Raw genomic sequence first — 13,170 nt, 5'->3', positions numbered from 1 at the left:
ACGAGATTGCTATATAAGAGCCCCTTAACCAAAAGAGGCTAAGGACCAAATGAAAGGCCAAAGCTCTGATAATATTTACCAAGCCGGTTTGAATAAAGGCAAGGAGCAAGTAGAAATGGGCTGAAGGTCCACAGAACAATAGGGACAGGGGTGTGGGTTTTTTGCTATAGGCATGGGTTATTCATCCCGGGTTAGGGCATTTATGGCTTTCAAATATATATATAGGGGTTCACTGTTTTCTATTCAGCTATATTTGGACATTTGAATACATGTGTATGCTTCCATGGTTTTAAGATTGATTGTGTGTGATATTTCCCTAATAAATTGTGATTTATATATTTGATATTCATTCAGGTGTGCAAACCATTTATAGCTTGGTCTTTTCTCTTTTTCAAATTTATGGTTCATTTTTCCATGCATGGTTTTTGCACCCATATTGAGTAATATCTGTTTTTTTGGTGCACCCTATAGTGCTTTCTGTCAGCATACTTAATTCTGCTCAATATTATGTGATACAAATATTAAATATTAATAACTATAATTAATATGTTAATATTAATATTGAGCAGAATTAATTATAGCCTATTGACTTGGCCCTGCACCACTATCACAGCCTCTCATATGGCCCCTTGGGAAAATGAATTGCCCAGTCTATAGTATTGTAGAGTGTCCGTTTCTACAATTCCTTCAGTCTGTCGAAGCAAATCGTTTAACACATGGTTGGACCAATCCCAACATTTCCAGAATCTCTAACCTGATGCTCCCAGGCGTTATAAAGTTGATTCATATATATCCCATTCACCCTTACTGCTTATGTATTGTTGACTGGACATAATAATGAGAGGTTTCAGTTGGAAATCATGCCATTTTTTTTCTAATTCATACGAGGCAAAATGATGTACTGTGGATATCGGCACCTTGTAAACTTCGTCCAGGTGTGAAATATTTTGTTTGTTCAAATGCTTTGGCCACAGCCGGTCCTCTGAGAAGATTAGTTATGGATTCCACCTAGAAGAACACAAGGTTTTCAGTGTAAACAAGGAAGGAAGGAAAACTATAATCTTGCTTGTTTGGCAAAATGTAGAAATGCTAATGGTTTATAATGCACATTGTTATCCATGCATGTTTTCATCTTTGGTTATAGTTATCTTGCAAAGCCATTACCAGGTCTGATCCCAATCACCTCTCCCCCAAAAGATATAGGCTTCTCCTTGTAATGGTAAATGGACGTCAAAGAAGGAGGTGTCCCCATTCAGGACACACTCTATAGTCCAAACCTTATTTAACCTAAGAGTGGCATAATATAGGGCTAGAGACCATGATTACAGGAATGTGTCACTTGCTATGCTGTGTGTTGGAGTTTCAATACACTCATTATTTTATCTGCAGGAGATTATCATTGCAGGACTACATCACATGGGCCAGGCAGTCCAGCTAATCTGTGTAACCCCATTCCCACAATTGATTGGTAGCTTCCTGACAATGCATAATGTACACATAAAGTTGACAATCAGGGCTGTGGGCATTATACGTAGTCCAGAAGTCTTAGCTCTGCTACATCTACATCCCTTTAAATGTGTTATATTTATTAACTATAAATAAGGTTACTTTGTGCCAGAAATTTGCTGTAAAGTATTGGTGTTTTTTTTTTGACACGTGATTTAACATCTATTAAGCCACATCCCTTTGTGAAAAGGTCAGGCCCACTTGTCAGACAAGATGCTGAAAATTGTCTAAAATAAATTCATGCCGCAAGTCAAATAAGACATTTTTTTTAAATGCAAATTGATTCTAGATTCTGCCACATTCAGTTTTTAATTTATCTTGTGTGCCTAGTGTTTTTTCAAGTTTTTCCTTTTGGCTTTTTTCAAATCAAAATCAAATCAAATTGATTATCGCCAAGTACATATTACATATATACAAGGAATTCTTTGTGGCAAAGAGGCAACATAATATATAACAACAGATACAACAAGTAACATCTAACAAGACAGATTTTTTGGTTTCTTACATGCGATTCCATAACTCCGTTTCCTAGGAGCATTCCCTAAAGCTGCTTATACATTAAAGAAAACAAGGCAAAAACCACACTAGAGCCAGATTTTTTCTTATATTGGTAATGCAGCTTCATCCCTGGTTTTCCATCTCATGTAAACATAACCATATACCATTAAGTACGGTATGTTCTTGCCCGTATTACGCACCTGGCTGAAAAGATGTTCTAAGCAGCTGTGTAATTTGTCCTGCTTCTCATGAGAAATCCGTACATTTAAGGGCATTTCATCTCCTGTAGTAGAAAAGTTTTAGATGCTGTAAAAACACTAAAAACAGCAACAAAAATGTAATATTTTTTATTGTTAAAAGGATTGCCTCATGAAGACTACTATGACATACAGCAGTAAGAAAATACCCATATACCAATGTATTCGTTTTTATAGATACAAAAAACAAATAACACATTACTGAAAATCTATACTGTATATTAAAAACACCCCATAAAAAGCACAAAAATGCAGTGTGATAAGTGGTAAATCCCACTATGGCAAAATATAGTATGAATTAAGAATGTATAAGATCTCAAATCAAAGAGAACCATTACAATACCCTCCATTAGCCATAATTAGTAGACCATATGATTCACACTGCCCAGTACCTCAACGTGCGTTTCATGTACAGTGGGTACAGAAAGTATTCAGACCCCTTTATATTTTTTACTCTTTGTTTCATTGCAGCAATTTGGTAAATTCAAAAAAGTTCATTTTTTTCTCATTACTGTACACTCTGCACCCCATCTTGACTGTACCAGGATAGGGATGAGGCACCATGCATACCAGGATAGGGATGAGGAGGCCATATATACCAGGATGGGGATGAGGGGGCCATGCATACCAGGATAGGGATGAGGGGACCATACATACCAGGATAGGGATGAGGGGGCCATGCATACCAGGATAGGGATGAGGGAGCCATACATACCAGGATAGGGATGAGGCACCATGTATACCAGGATAGGGATGAGGAGACCATGTATACCAGGATGGGGATGAGGGGGCCATGCATACCAGGATAGGGATGAGGGGGCCATGCATAGCAGGATAGGGATGAGGGGCCATGTATACCAGGATGGGGATGAGGGGGCCATGCATACCAGGATAGGGATGAGGGGACCATACATACCAGGATGGGGATGAGGGGGCCATGTATACCAGGATAGGGATGAGGGGACCATACATACCAGGATAGGGATGAGGGGGCCATGCATACCAGGATAGGGATGAGGGAGCCATACATACCAGGATAGGGATGAGGCACCATGCATACCAGGATAGGGATGAGGAGGCCATATATACCAGGATGGGGATGAGGGGGCCATGCATACCAGGATAGGGATGAGGGGACCATACATACCAGGATATGGATGAGGGGGCCATGCATAGCAGGATAGGGATGAGGGGCCATGTATACCAGGATGGGGATGAGGGAGCCATACATACCAGGATAGGGATGAGGCACCATGTATACCAGGATAGGGATGAGGAGACCATGTATACCAGGATGGGCATGAGGGGGCCATGCATACCAGGATAGGGATGAGGGGGCCATGCATAGCAGGATAGGGATGAGGGGCCATGTATACCAGGATGGGGATGAGGGGGCCATGCATACCAGGATAGGGATGAGGGGACCATACATACCAGGATGGGGATGAGGGGGCCATGTATACCAGGATAGGGATGAGGGGACCATACATACCAGGATAGGGATGAGGGGGCCATGCATACCAGGATAGGGATGAGGGAGCCATACATACCAGGATAGGGATGAGGCACCATGCATACCAGGATAGGGATGAGGAGGCCATATATACCAGGATGGGGATGAGGGGGCCATGCATACCAGGATAGGGATGAGGGGACCATACATACCAGGATAGGGATGAGGGGGCCATGCATAGCAGGATAGGGATGAGGGGCCATGTATACCAGGATGGGGATGAGGGGGCCATGCATACCAGGATAGGGATGAGGGGACCATACATACCAGGATGGGGATGAGGGGGCCATGTATACCAGGATAGGGATGAGGGGACCATACATACCAGGATAGGGATGAGGGGGCAATGCATACCAGGATAGGGATGAGGGGGCCATGCATACCAGGATAGGGATGAGGGGGCCATGCATATCAGGATAGGGATGAGGGGGCCATGCATACCAGGATAGGGATGAGGGGGCCATGCATACCTAGATAGGGATGAGGGGGTCATGCATACCAGGATAGGGATGAGGAGACCATGCATACCAGGATAGGGATGAGGGGACCATACATACCAAGATAGGGATGAGGAGACCATGCATACCAGGATAGGGATGAGGAGACCATGCATACCAGGATAGGGATGAGGGGACCATGCATACCAGGATAGGGATGAGGGGACCATACATACCTGGATAGGGATGAGGGGGCAATGAATACCAGGATAGGGATGAGGGGGCCATGCATACCAGGATAGGGATGAGGGAGCCATGCATACCAGGATAGGGATGAGGGGGCCATGCATACCAGGATAGGGATGAGGGGGCCATGCATACCAGGATATGGATGAGGAGACCATGCATACCAGGATAGGGATGAGGGGACCATACATACTAACACAGGGATGAGGGGGCCATGCATACCAGGATAGGGATGAGGGGACCATACATACCATGATAGGGATGAGTGGACCATACAGTACATACCAGGATAGGGATGAGGGGGCAATGCATACCAGGATAGGGATGAGGGGGCCATGCATACCAGGATAGGAATGAGGGGGCCATGCATACCAGGATAGGAATGAGGGGGCCATGCATACCAGGATAGGGATGAGGGGGCCATGCATACCAGGATAGGGATGAGGAGACTATGCATACCAGGATAGGGATGAGGGGACTATACATACCATGATAGGGATGAGGGGGTCATGCATACCAGGATAGGGATGAGGAGACCATGCATACCAGGATAGGGATGAGGGGGCCATGCATACCAGGATAGGGATGAGGGGGTCATGCATACCAGGATAGGGATGAGGAGACCATACATACCAGGATAGGGATGAGGGGACCATACATACCAAGATAGGGATGAGGAGACCATGCATACCAGGATAGGGATGAGGGGGCCATGCATACCAGGATAGGGATGAGGAGACCATGCATACCAGGATAGGGATGAGGGGACCATACATACCATGATAGGGATGAGGGGACCATACATACCATGATAGGGATGAGGGGGTCATGCATACCAGGATAGGGATGAGGAGACCATGCATACCAGGATAGGGATGAGGGGACCATGCATACCAGGATAGGGATGAGGGGACCATATATACCAGGATAGGGATGAGGGGGCAATGAATACCAGGATAGGGATGAGGGGGCCATGCATACCAGGATAGGGATGAGGGGGCCATGCATACCAGGATAGGGATGAGGGGGCCATGCATACCAGGATAGGGATGAGGGGGCCATGCATACCAGGATATGGATGAGGAGACCATGCATACCAGGATAGGGATGAGGGGACCATACATAGCATGATAGGGATGAGTGGACCATACATACCAGGATAGGGATGAGGGGGCAATGCATACCAGGATAGGGATGAGGGGGCCATGCATACCAGGATAGGGATGAGGGGGCCATGCATACCAGGATAGGAATGAGGAGACCATGCATACCAGGATAGGGATGAGGGGACCATACATACCATGATAGGGATGAGGGGGTCATGCATACCAGGATAGGGATGAGGAGACCATGCATACCAGGATAGGGATGAGGGGGCCATGCATACCATGATAGGGATGAGGAGGCCATGCATTCCACGATAGGGATGAAGTGGCCATAAACACCAGGATAGGAATGAGAAGGCCATGCACACCAGGATGGAGATGAGGGGGCCATGCATGCCAGGATGGAGATGAGGGGGCAATGCATACCAGGATGGGGATGAGGGGGCCATGCATACCAGGATAGGGATGAGGGGGCCATGCATACCAGGATAGGGATGAGGGGGCCATGCATACCAGGATAGGGATGAGGAGACCATGCATACCAGGATAGGGATGAGGGGACCATACATACCAAGACAGGGATGAGGGGGCCATGCATACCAGTATAGGGATGAGGTGGGTCATGCATACCAGGATAGGGATGAGGGGGCCATGCATACCATGATAGGGATGAGGAGGCCATGCATACCACGATAGGGATGAAGTAGCCATAAACACCAGGATAGGAATGAGAAGGCCATGCATACCAGGATGGGCATGACGGGGCCATGCACACCAGGATGGAGATGAGGGGGCCATGCATGCCAGGATGGAGATGAGGGGGCAATGCATACCAGGATGGGGATGAGGGGGCCATGCATGCCAGGATGGGGATGAGGGGGCAATGCATACCAGGATGGGGATGAGGGGGCCATGCATGCCAGGATGGGGATGAGGGGGCAATGCATACCGGGCTTATACTCGAGTAAATACGTTTTCCCAGTTTTTTGTGGTAAAATTAGGTGCCTCGGCTTATATTCAGGTCGGCTTATACTCGAGTATATACAGTACTTTTTATTATACCCTTACTGCCTTATTGATATAGGTTATAATTTCAAAATGTATGCTATATTCTGTCATAGTGCCACACTGCCTTTTTGGATTTCTATGGGGTGGTTTTAATAGATTTTGTTTTTCAGTAATTGTGTGGTATCATGCAACCATGCAGCCTGTCATCTAGATGTAGCAGAGCTAGACCCATCGTGCGACAAATGGATTATCATCTTCTCTGTGCACACATACTGTACTAATTGTATATGTCACTAATAGCTACATTTCTATCTATTCTATGTGTATTTACTGTATGTAATCCATCTATTCTCTCCTTCGGCTCCTGCTATGATTTTACAGAACACGGCAGATGAATTGCCGGCTTTTCTTCTATCTATCTATCTATCTATCTATCTATCTATCTATCTATCTATCTATCTATCTATCTATTGTAATATATACATATATATGTGCGTGTCACTAACATCTATCTATCTATCTATCTATCTATCTATCTATCCTATGTGTATATATCTATTCTATTGTATCCACTCATGCTGTGATATTACTGTACGTAGCAGATGAATTACAGGCTTTCAAATGTGATTGTTGTGTAAAAATCGGACAACACTAGCAAGGTCCAAGAGCTGTGTGGTTTTTTTCTTGCACCCATTGACTTTTATTGTGGGACTTTTTCCCAGTCCGATCGTGATCCGATCCGAGCTGGAAAAAAAATGCAGATGAACAAACATTGATAGAATAACATTGGTCTGAATGCACTCGATTTTTTTATCGGATTGCTTTTGTCCAATTTCATTGCAAGTGGGAATGAGCCCTTAAACTGAGAAATGTTGTTTCTTAGGTCTTTCACTTCAATTAGAATTTTATCAGATGGAATCAAGTTTTAAATCGAAATATTTCTGAGTCTACCTTCACATTTGGCTGTAAAAACAAAACAAAAAAAATAAACATCAAAACCACTTCCTTACCTTCATTTTGCCACAGTTCGCATCTTTATAAAATGCTTTTGCGTTTACTGTTATGTAAATCCTATCTCCCCGACACAGGTATAAACTACAATCTGTTTTTTGTTACATCATTCTGTTCAACTATTGAGCAGGAAATGACCGCAAATACTCAAATATCACCAGAATTATCTAGACTTGTGAAATTGCAGATAATCTAGAAATTGTATAATAGAAACAGTTCTTGAATTTTCTAAACGATCAGTCATTGTATTTTTAGAACAAAAAAAAAGGTGGGTTTACCAGAATCCATATCATCGCTGTGAAGGTAAGAACTACACTGGCTGCTGCAGACACTTGTGAACGATGCAATGGAGTTTCTGTTACTGTTGCAATCACTATAAAATGAATGGAAAAGATATCTAAAATGACATCTATGAAGTTCAGCAATTAAATTGTTATGTTAATACCGGAAACGTGGAATATTTTCTTAATTAATGCAAAGAAAAGTTTAACACTTTAAATTGCCGTGATCACTGAATAGTAATTGCTAGTTATGAGCGAGTATACTCGTTGCTCAGGTTTTCCCGAGCATGCTCGGGTGACCTCCAAGTATTTTGGCGTGCTTGGAGATTTAGATTTCGTCGTCTCAGCTGCATGATTTGCGACTTGTAGACAGGCTGAATACATGTGGAGATTCCCTAACAAACAGTCATTCCACACATGTATTCAGCCTGTCATGCAGCTGAGACGACGAAATGTAAATCTCCGAGCACGCCAAAATACTCGGAGGAAACCCGAGCATGCTCGGGAAAACCCGAGCAACGAGTATACTCGCTCATCACTAGTAATTGCCCATGTGACACTATCACTAGCATCAATATTTATGTGCTTAAAGGGGTTGTCCACTTTCAGGAACGTGGGCCCAATATAAGGATAAACTTAGCATGTGCTCACCCTTCCTCCATCCAGTGATTAGCTACAGCGGTGAGGAGCACTGTTGATGTGATATCCCAGCCAAAACATCAGAACTAGAGCTGGACCCATGGAGGGTCTGTGATTTTTGAGTTTGTCATTTTAAGTATTTTACACAGTTTGGATCCAACTTTCCTGAATGTGGACAACCAAGTTTTAGTGTAACGTGGTTATCACACTAACGCCTTGATCCTCCCTGTAACTAATGTAGGTACAAATATTACAGCATCCTAATCTCTCTTTCTAAATAATCTGCATATTATTCTTACTTCCTGTTTCTCCTAGGAAATGACATAGGCAATAATATTACTCACGCCCTATTTTTTACCTTTAAATTGTTTAGTTTCAGATAGCACTGCCTCCATGTCTCTCTAGGTAAATTATATAAGCACAGATAACACTGATTTCATGTTTTCTATCTAAATGATATAAGTATAGGTAGTACTACCCTCATGCCTCTCTTGGTAAATCTCTCCAAGTAAATGATACAGGCACAGATATTACTGCCTCCATGTCTCTCCAGTTAAATTATACAGATACAGAGGTAATCTTACAAATACAGTGTAAAATACTGATCAATACTCAATGTGGTGTTAATACGTCAGCCTCCTTAAAGCCACGTTCACACGTTCAGTATTTGGTCAGTATTTTACATCAGTATGTGTAAGCCAAAACCAGGAGTGGAACAATCAGAGGAAAAGTATAATAGAAACACGTCACCACTTCTGGATTTATCACCCACTCTTGGCTTTGGCTTAGGCCTGTTTCACACTTCAGTTTTTGTCCATCAGTCAAGATCTGCCGTTTTGCAAAAAAAAACGGATCCACCATTTTGCTTGGCGGATCCATTTTTTTTCCCATTGAGTTGCATTACCGGCGGATCTTGACAGATGGCCATCCATTGGATCCGTTTTTTTGCGGATCCGCCAAAATTTTGACGTCCGCCTGCATGCCCGAACAGAGCATGTAACGTTTTTTCGGGGGGCAGGATCCGCACTTCACACTGCGCATGCCCGAAAGACTTCACTCAGCCTGAAATTTAACCCTAAAGTCTGTTCTGGAGGCTGGAAAAAAACCTCTCTCTCTCTCTTCCCCGGGCTACGGTTCCTTTAAAATTCTTCATTCATCGGATCCATCAAAAAAACGGTCCGGTGCCATCCGTTCACATCAGTTTAGGAACGGATCCGCTTTCCGCCATTTTGGCGGATTTTAACTGACACAAAAAACTGAAGTGTGAAACAGGCCTAACAGATACTGAGGTAAAATTCTGACCAAATACTGGACATTTGCAAGTGATCTAAATCATTCACACAACACTGAGCCATAATGGGGGAACTTTTTAATGGGGGAAACAGTGAAGAACAGCATTTGTAATAGCAACTGCAGGATTTATAGTTTCTAATCTAAGGAGGTGGGAGAAAATTACTTTTTTTTTTATATAAAATATGATCATTCATACAACTAAAGAGGGCTGAATATATTAGATAGATTTTATGCCTACAGTATACAGAAAACTAGGTATTTCATAACAGAAATAATGTTTTATTGATATAAGTAGTAAAACCAATAAAATATACAAAAAGAAAGGTGCTAGATCATAAAAGGAGGGACTAAATCCCAAGGAGTACCACATAAGCACAGATTGTATTGAATGGTATAGCCCAATATAATGTAAGCAATAAACTAACTACCATATAATTAACTACCATATAACAAATATTCTTTAGGCTGAGTGCAGACGGAGTTTTGAGCCCTGCGGATTTTTCCGTGCAGAATGGAAGAAAACCGCAGGTCAAATGACCTGCATTTTTCCTGCGGATTTCTTCCATTTTTCACGCGGTTTTCATGCGGTTTTTGTGTGGTTTTCCATTGCGGTCTTCCCCCTGCGGATTTGGTAACAGGGGAGATAGAAAACCGCACAAAAGAAGCAACATGCTGCGGATTTTGTACCGCAGGAAAACCGCGCGGAAAAATCCGCAGCGTCTGCACAGCGTTTTTTTTTTTTCATTCATTTTAAAGGTACTGTACATCACAATGCGGATATGCAATGTTTCTGCGCGGTAAAATCCGCTGCGGAAACGCTGCAAATCTGCATCGTGTGCACATGGCCTTAAAGAGCTGCCTGTTATATAAGTGTTAACTGGACAGCCCACTAACAAATACAAATTATGAAGTGGAGTTAAGGCATACTGTATATTACCGGTAGTGTGCATGTGGAAATCCCGGGAGTCCCTCTGCCCGGACACACGTTTCGCACTGCTTCTTCGGGAGGTGCGCCCAACTCTATTCAACTCAGAATATATTGGTTGTTTATCCTGTCTTTTCACAGCGTGGCATGCTGCTCATTACAGCCGCTGTTAACACAGGCTCAGTCACTTATTGCTAAAATCTATTCTCTGCCATTTGGGTCTTTTTCATGTTTTTTTGCTTACTATACCACATTTTCAGGTCCTTTCCACATATCTGCCGATAGAATTGTTTAAGCATTAGCACTATGCACTTTGAATTTTTTTAAAGGAAATCTGTTATATAGTAGTTAGTTAATTGCTTACATTATATTGGGCTCTACCATTCAATACAATCTGTGCTTACGTGGTACTCCTTGGTATTTATTCCCTCCTTTTATGATCTAGAACCTTTCTTTTTGTATATTTTATTGGTTTTCCTACTTATATCAATAAAACATTATTTTTTATTATGAAGTACCTAGTTTTACCATTGTATTACTATACTTCTGGTAATAAATCTTGTGATTAATCATTGTTTATGATGGTACGGTAACCCACATCATGTGAGTCAAATACTTTAGGACATCTTTTGTGTTATAATATAGTATGCAGCACACCTAGAAGCCTTGGCTCATTCCTAGACTCAACAGAAGTAGGAATTACCTGTAGGAGTCTCTGTTGCTGATGGTATCATGTCCCGAGTCCTCTTGCTCCTCTCCTGCAACATTAAAGCAGACTCTCTTGCCGTTCTTCTCTCCCTTCTCATCGCCGTCTAGTGCTATTACATTTTCGGTTTTTCGCTCACATTTGGGAGAGCAAGTTATTGAAGACAACAGCCTGCCATAAGGACAAAAAATATATGTTTTCTTGCGGAAAGCGTAATTTCTTTTTTTTTAAGTGAATGAGTTTATTTTACTTTTTGGCACTGCCCAAATCTACCTGTGTGCACCATAGCATTCTGTAATTTCTTACGTACTGTACATACAGTCTATCCTTAACTGACAGGAATGGGAATAGAATTCCGAGGAAAAGGAAAACTTTCCCCAAAAACATCTAAATGGAAATATTTATGGTTTTCCATTCACATGACTGCCCGCTCTCTGTGCTGAAATGCAAGAATCCTGACAGAGTGTGTAAGGGGGTGAAGCACCGAAGGAGCCGAGGGGGAGTTGCCTTCCCAGCTCCGTGCCCGGAACCATTGAACAGGGCATTAGGTTCCCCGGGGAACGCTTTAGGGGACCGGACTGAAGCCAGGTACAGGAAGTGGGCAGGACTGGGAGCGGGAAAACTGCGCGCGCTTTCTGCAGAGGAGCGCAGAGACCAGAGGAGAGAGGATGCTGACGCAGGAGGAGAGAGGAAACGGTTACAGTCGCAGCAGTCAGAGAGACCGCAGACACAGGCGGTGGGCAGTGAGTACAAGAAGCCTGTCACTGCACTGCCAGGAAGGCTGCTGACTCCCCTCCTCGATGAGACTTTGCCTGACAGAGAGACTGCATACCTCAACCAGGCGCTTCCCCGCAGAGAGACCGGGTTATGTGCTAAGATGCTCCCCTGTGACCAAGGGGCGTTCAGTGACGAGACAGTGATCTGCAAATAGAGACTGTGTAAGGCAAAGCCCCTGACCCCGGTGGGAGAACATCGCTGTCGTTTAAGAGAGAAGGACTTGGAGCAAAGGGGGATATCGTCAGCCTCATACCCCTTTGGCTCCTGCGTTAACCCCTCATACTCCAGCTGGACTTCATTAAGGACCCCAGAGACAGAGGACAGCAAGCACCGCTGGTGCCTCGGTGCCAACGTTGGACAAGAGTGAACCCTCCAAGCAAGACCCCTGAGGACTGATAAGTTTGTCTCTTACAAAAATAACTTTTCTACTGTTTGAACCCCGTATATGTCTCTCTGCTGTTGATATAATCTGTTCATATCATATCCATTTTCATACTGTCTGTTTTACCAGTATTATCCCCTGTAAATAAACCTCCCTTTTACTGTTGGTCCGCCTGCTCTGTGGTGACATATACCTCTCCTGCACGTTATTACAAGTACACGCCATGAGAACTCAGTAGTTTTCAGTCACATAGAGCAACTGCAGAGTTTTATCAAAAGACCACACAACCCTCACAGCAGTGTTATGGATTTTATTGTAGACATACTGTATATCACTTAAAATTTTAATGATTTACTATGACAATCCAATTTTCTGTAAACAAATGTTGGCTATCCATGATTTAAAAAAATTAAAAAAAATAAAATAAAAAAATCAAGTTGGCAACACTGGATGTGTGCAATGTTTAGGACACTAAATATTTATAGTGCCACTCATGGAAAGAAGAAATATGTAAGGCAGGAATACAGTATCTACATTCTGCAATGTCAATGGCTGTGGTCTGAGACCAGTTATTAGAGGACTTAT

General features: G+C 43.3%; 1 protein-coding gene across 1 annotated transcript in view; it reads right to left on the bottom strand.

Moving 5' to 3' along the window:
* Nucleotides 1-13,170, bottom strand: part of PREX2 (phosphatidylinositol-3,4,5-trisphosphate dependent Rac exchange factor 2) — a 597,424-nt gene that overhangs the window by 159,803 nt on the left and 424,451 nt on the right. The window contains exons 26-29 of the mRNA XM_073583857.1: nt 11,424-11,597; nt 7,861-7,955; nt 2,205-2,287; nt 918-1,008 (exon numbers count right to left, since the gene is read on the bottom strand). Of these exons, the coding sequence (XP_073439958.1) occupies nt 918-1,008; nt 2,205-2,287; nt 7,861-7,955; nt 11,424-11,597 (443 nt within the window). The remainder of the gene's footprint in view (nt 1-917; nt 1,009-2,204; nt 2,288-7,860; nt 7,956-11,423; nt 11,598-13,170) is intronic.

The sequence above is a fragment of the Dendrobates tinctorius genome, unplaced genomic scaffold (genome assembly GCF_039654945.1).
Source record: "Dendrobates tinctorius isolate UK_male_01 unplaced genomic scaffold, ASM3965494v1 ptg000082l, whole genome shotgun sequence".
NCBI lineage: Eukaryota > Metazoa > Chordata > Amphibia > Anura > Dendrobatidae > Dendrobates > Dendrobates tinctorius.
This window is presented reverse-complemented; position numbering and strand designations above follow the sequence as displayed.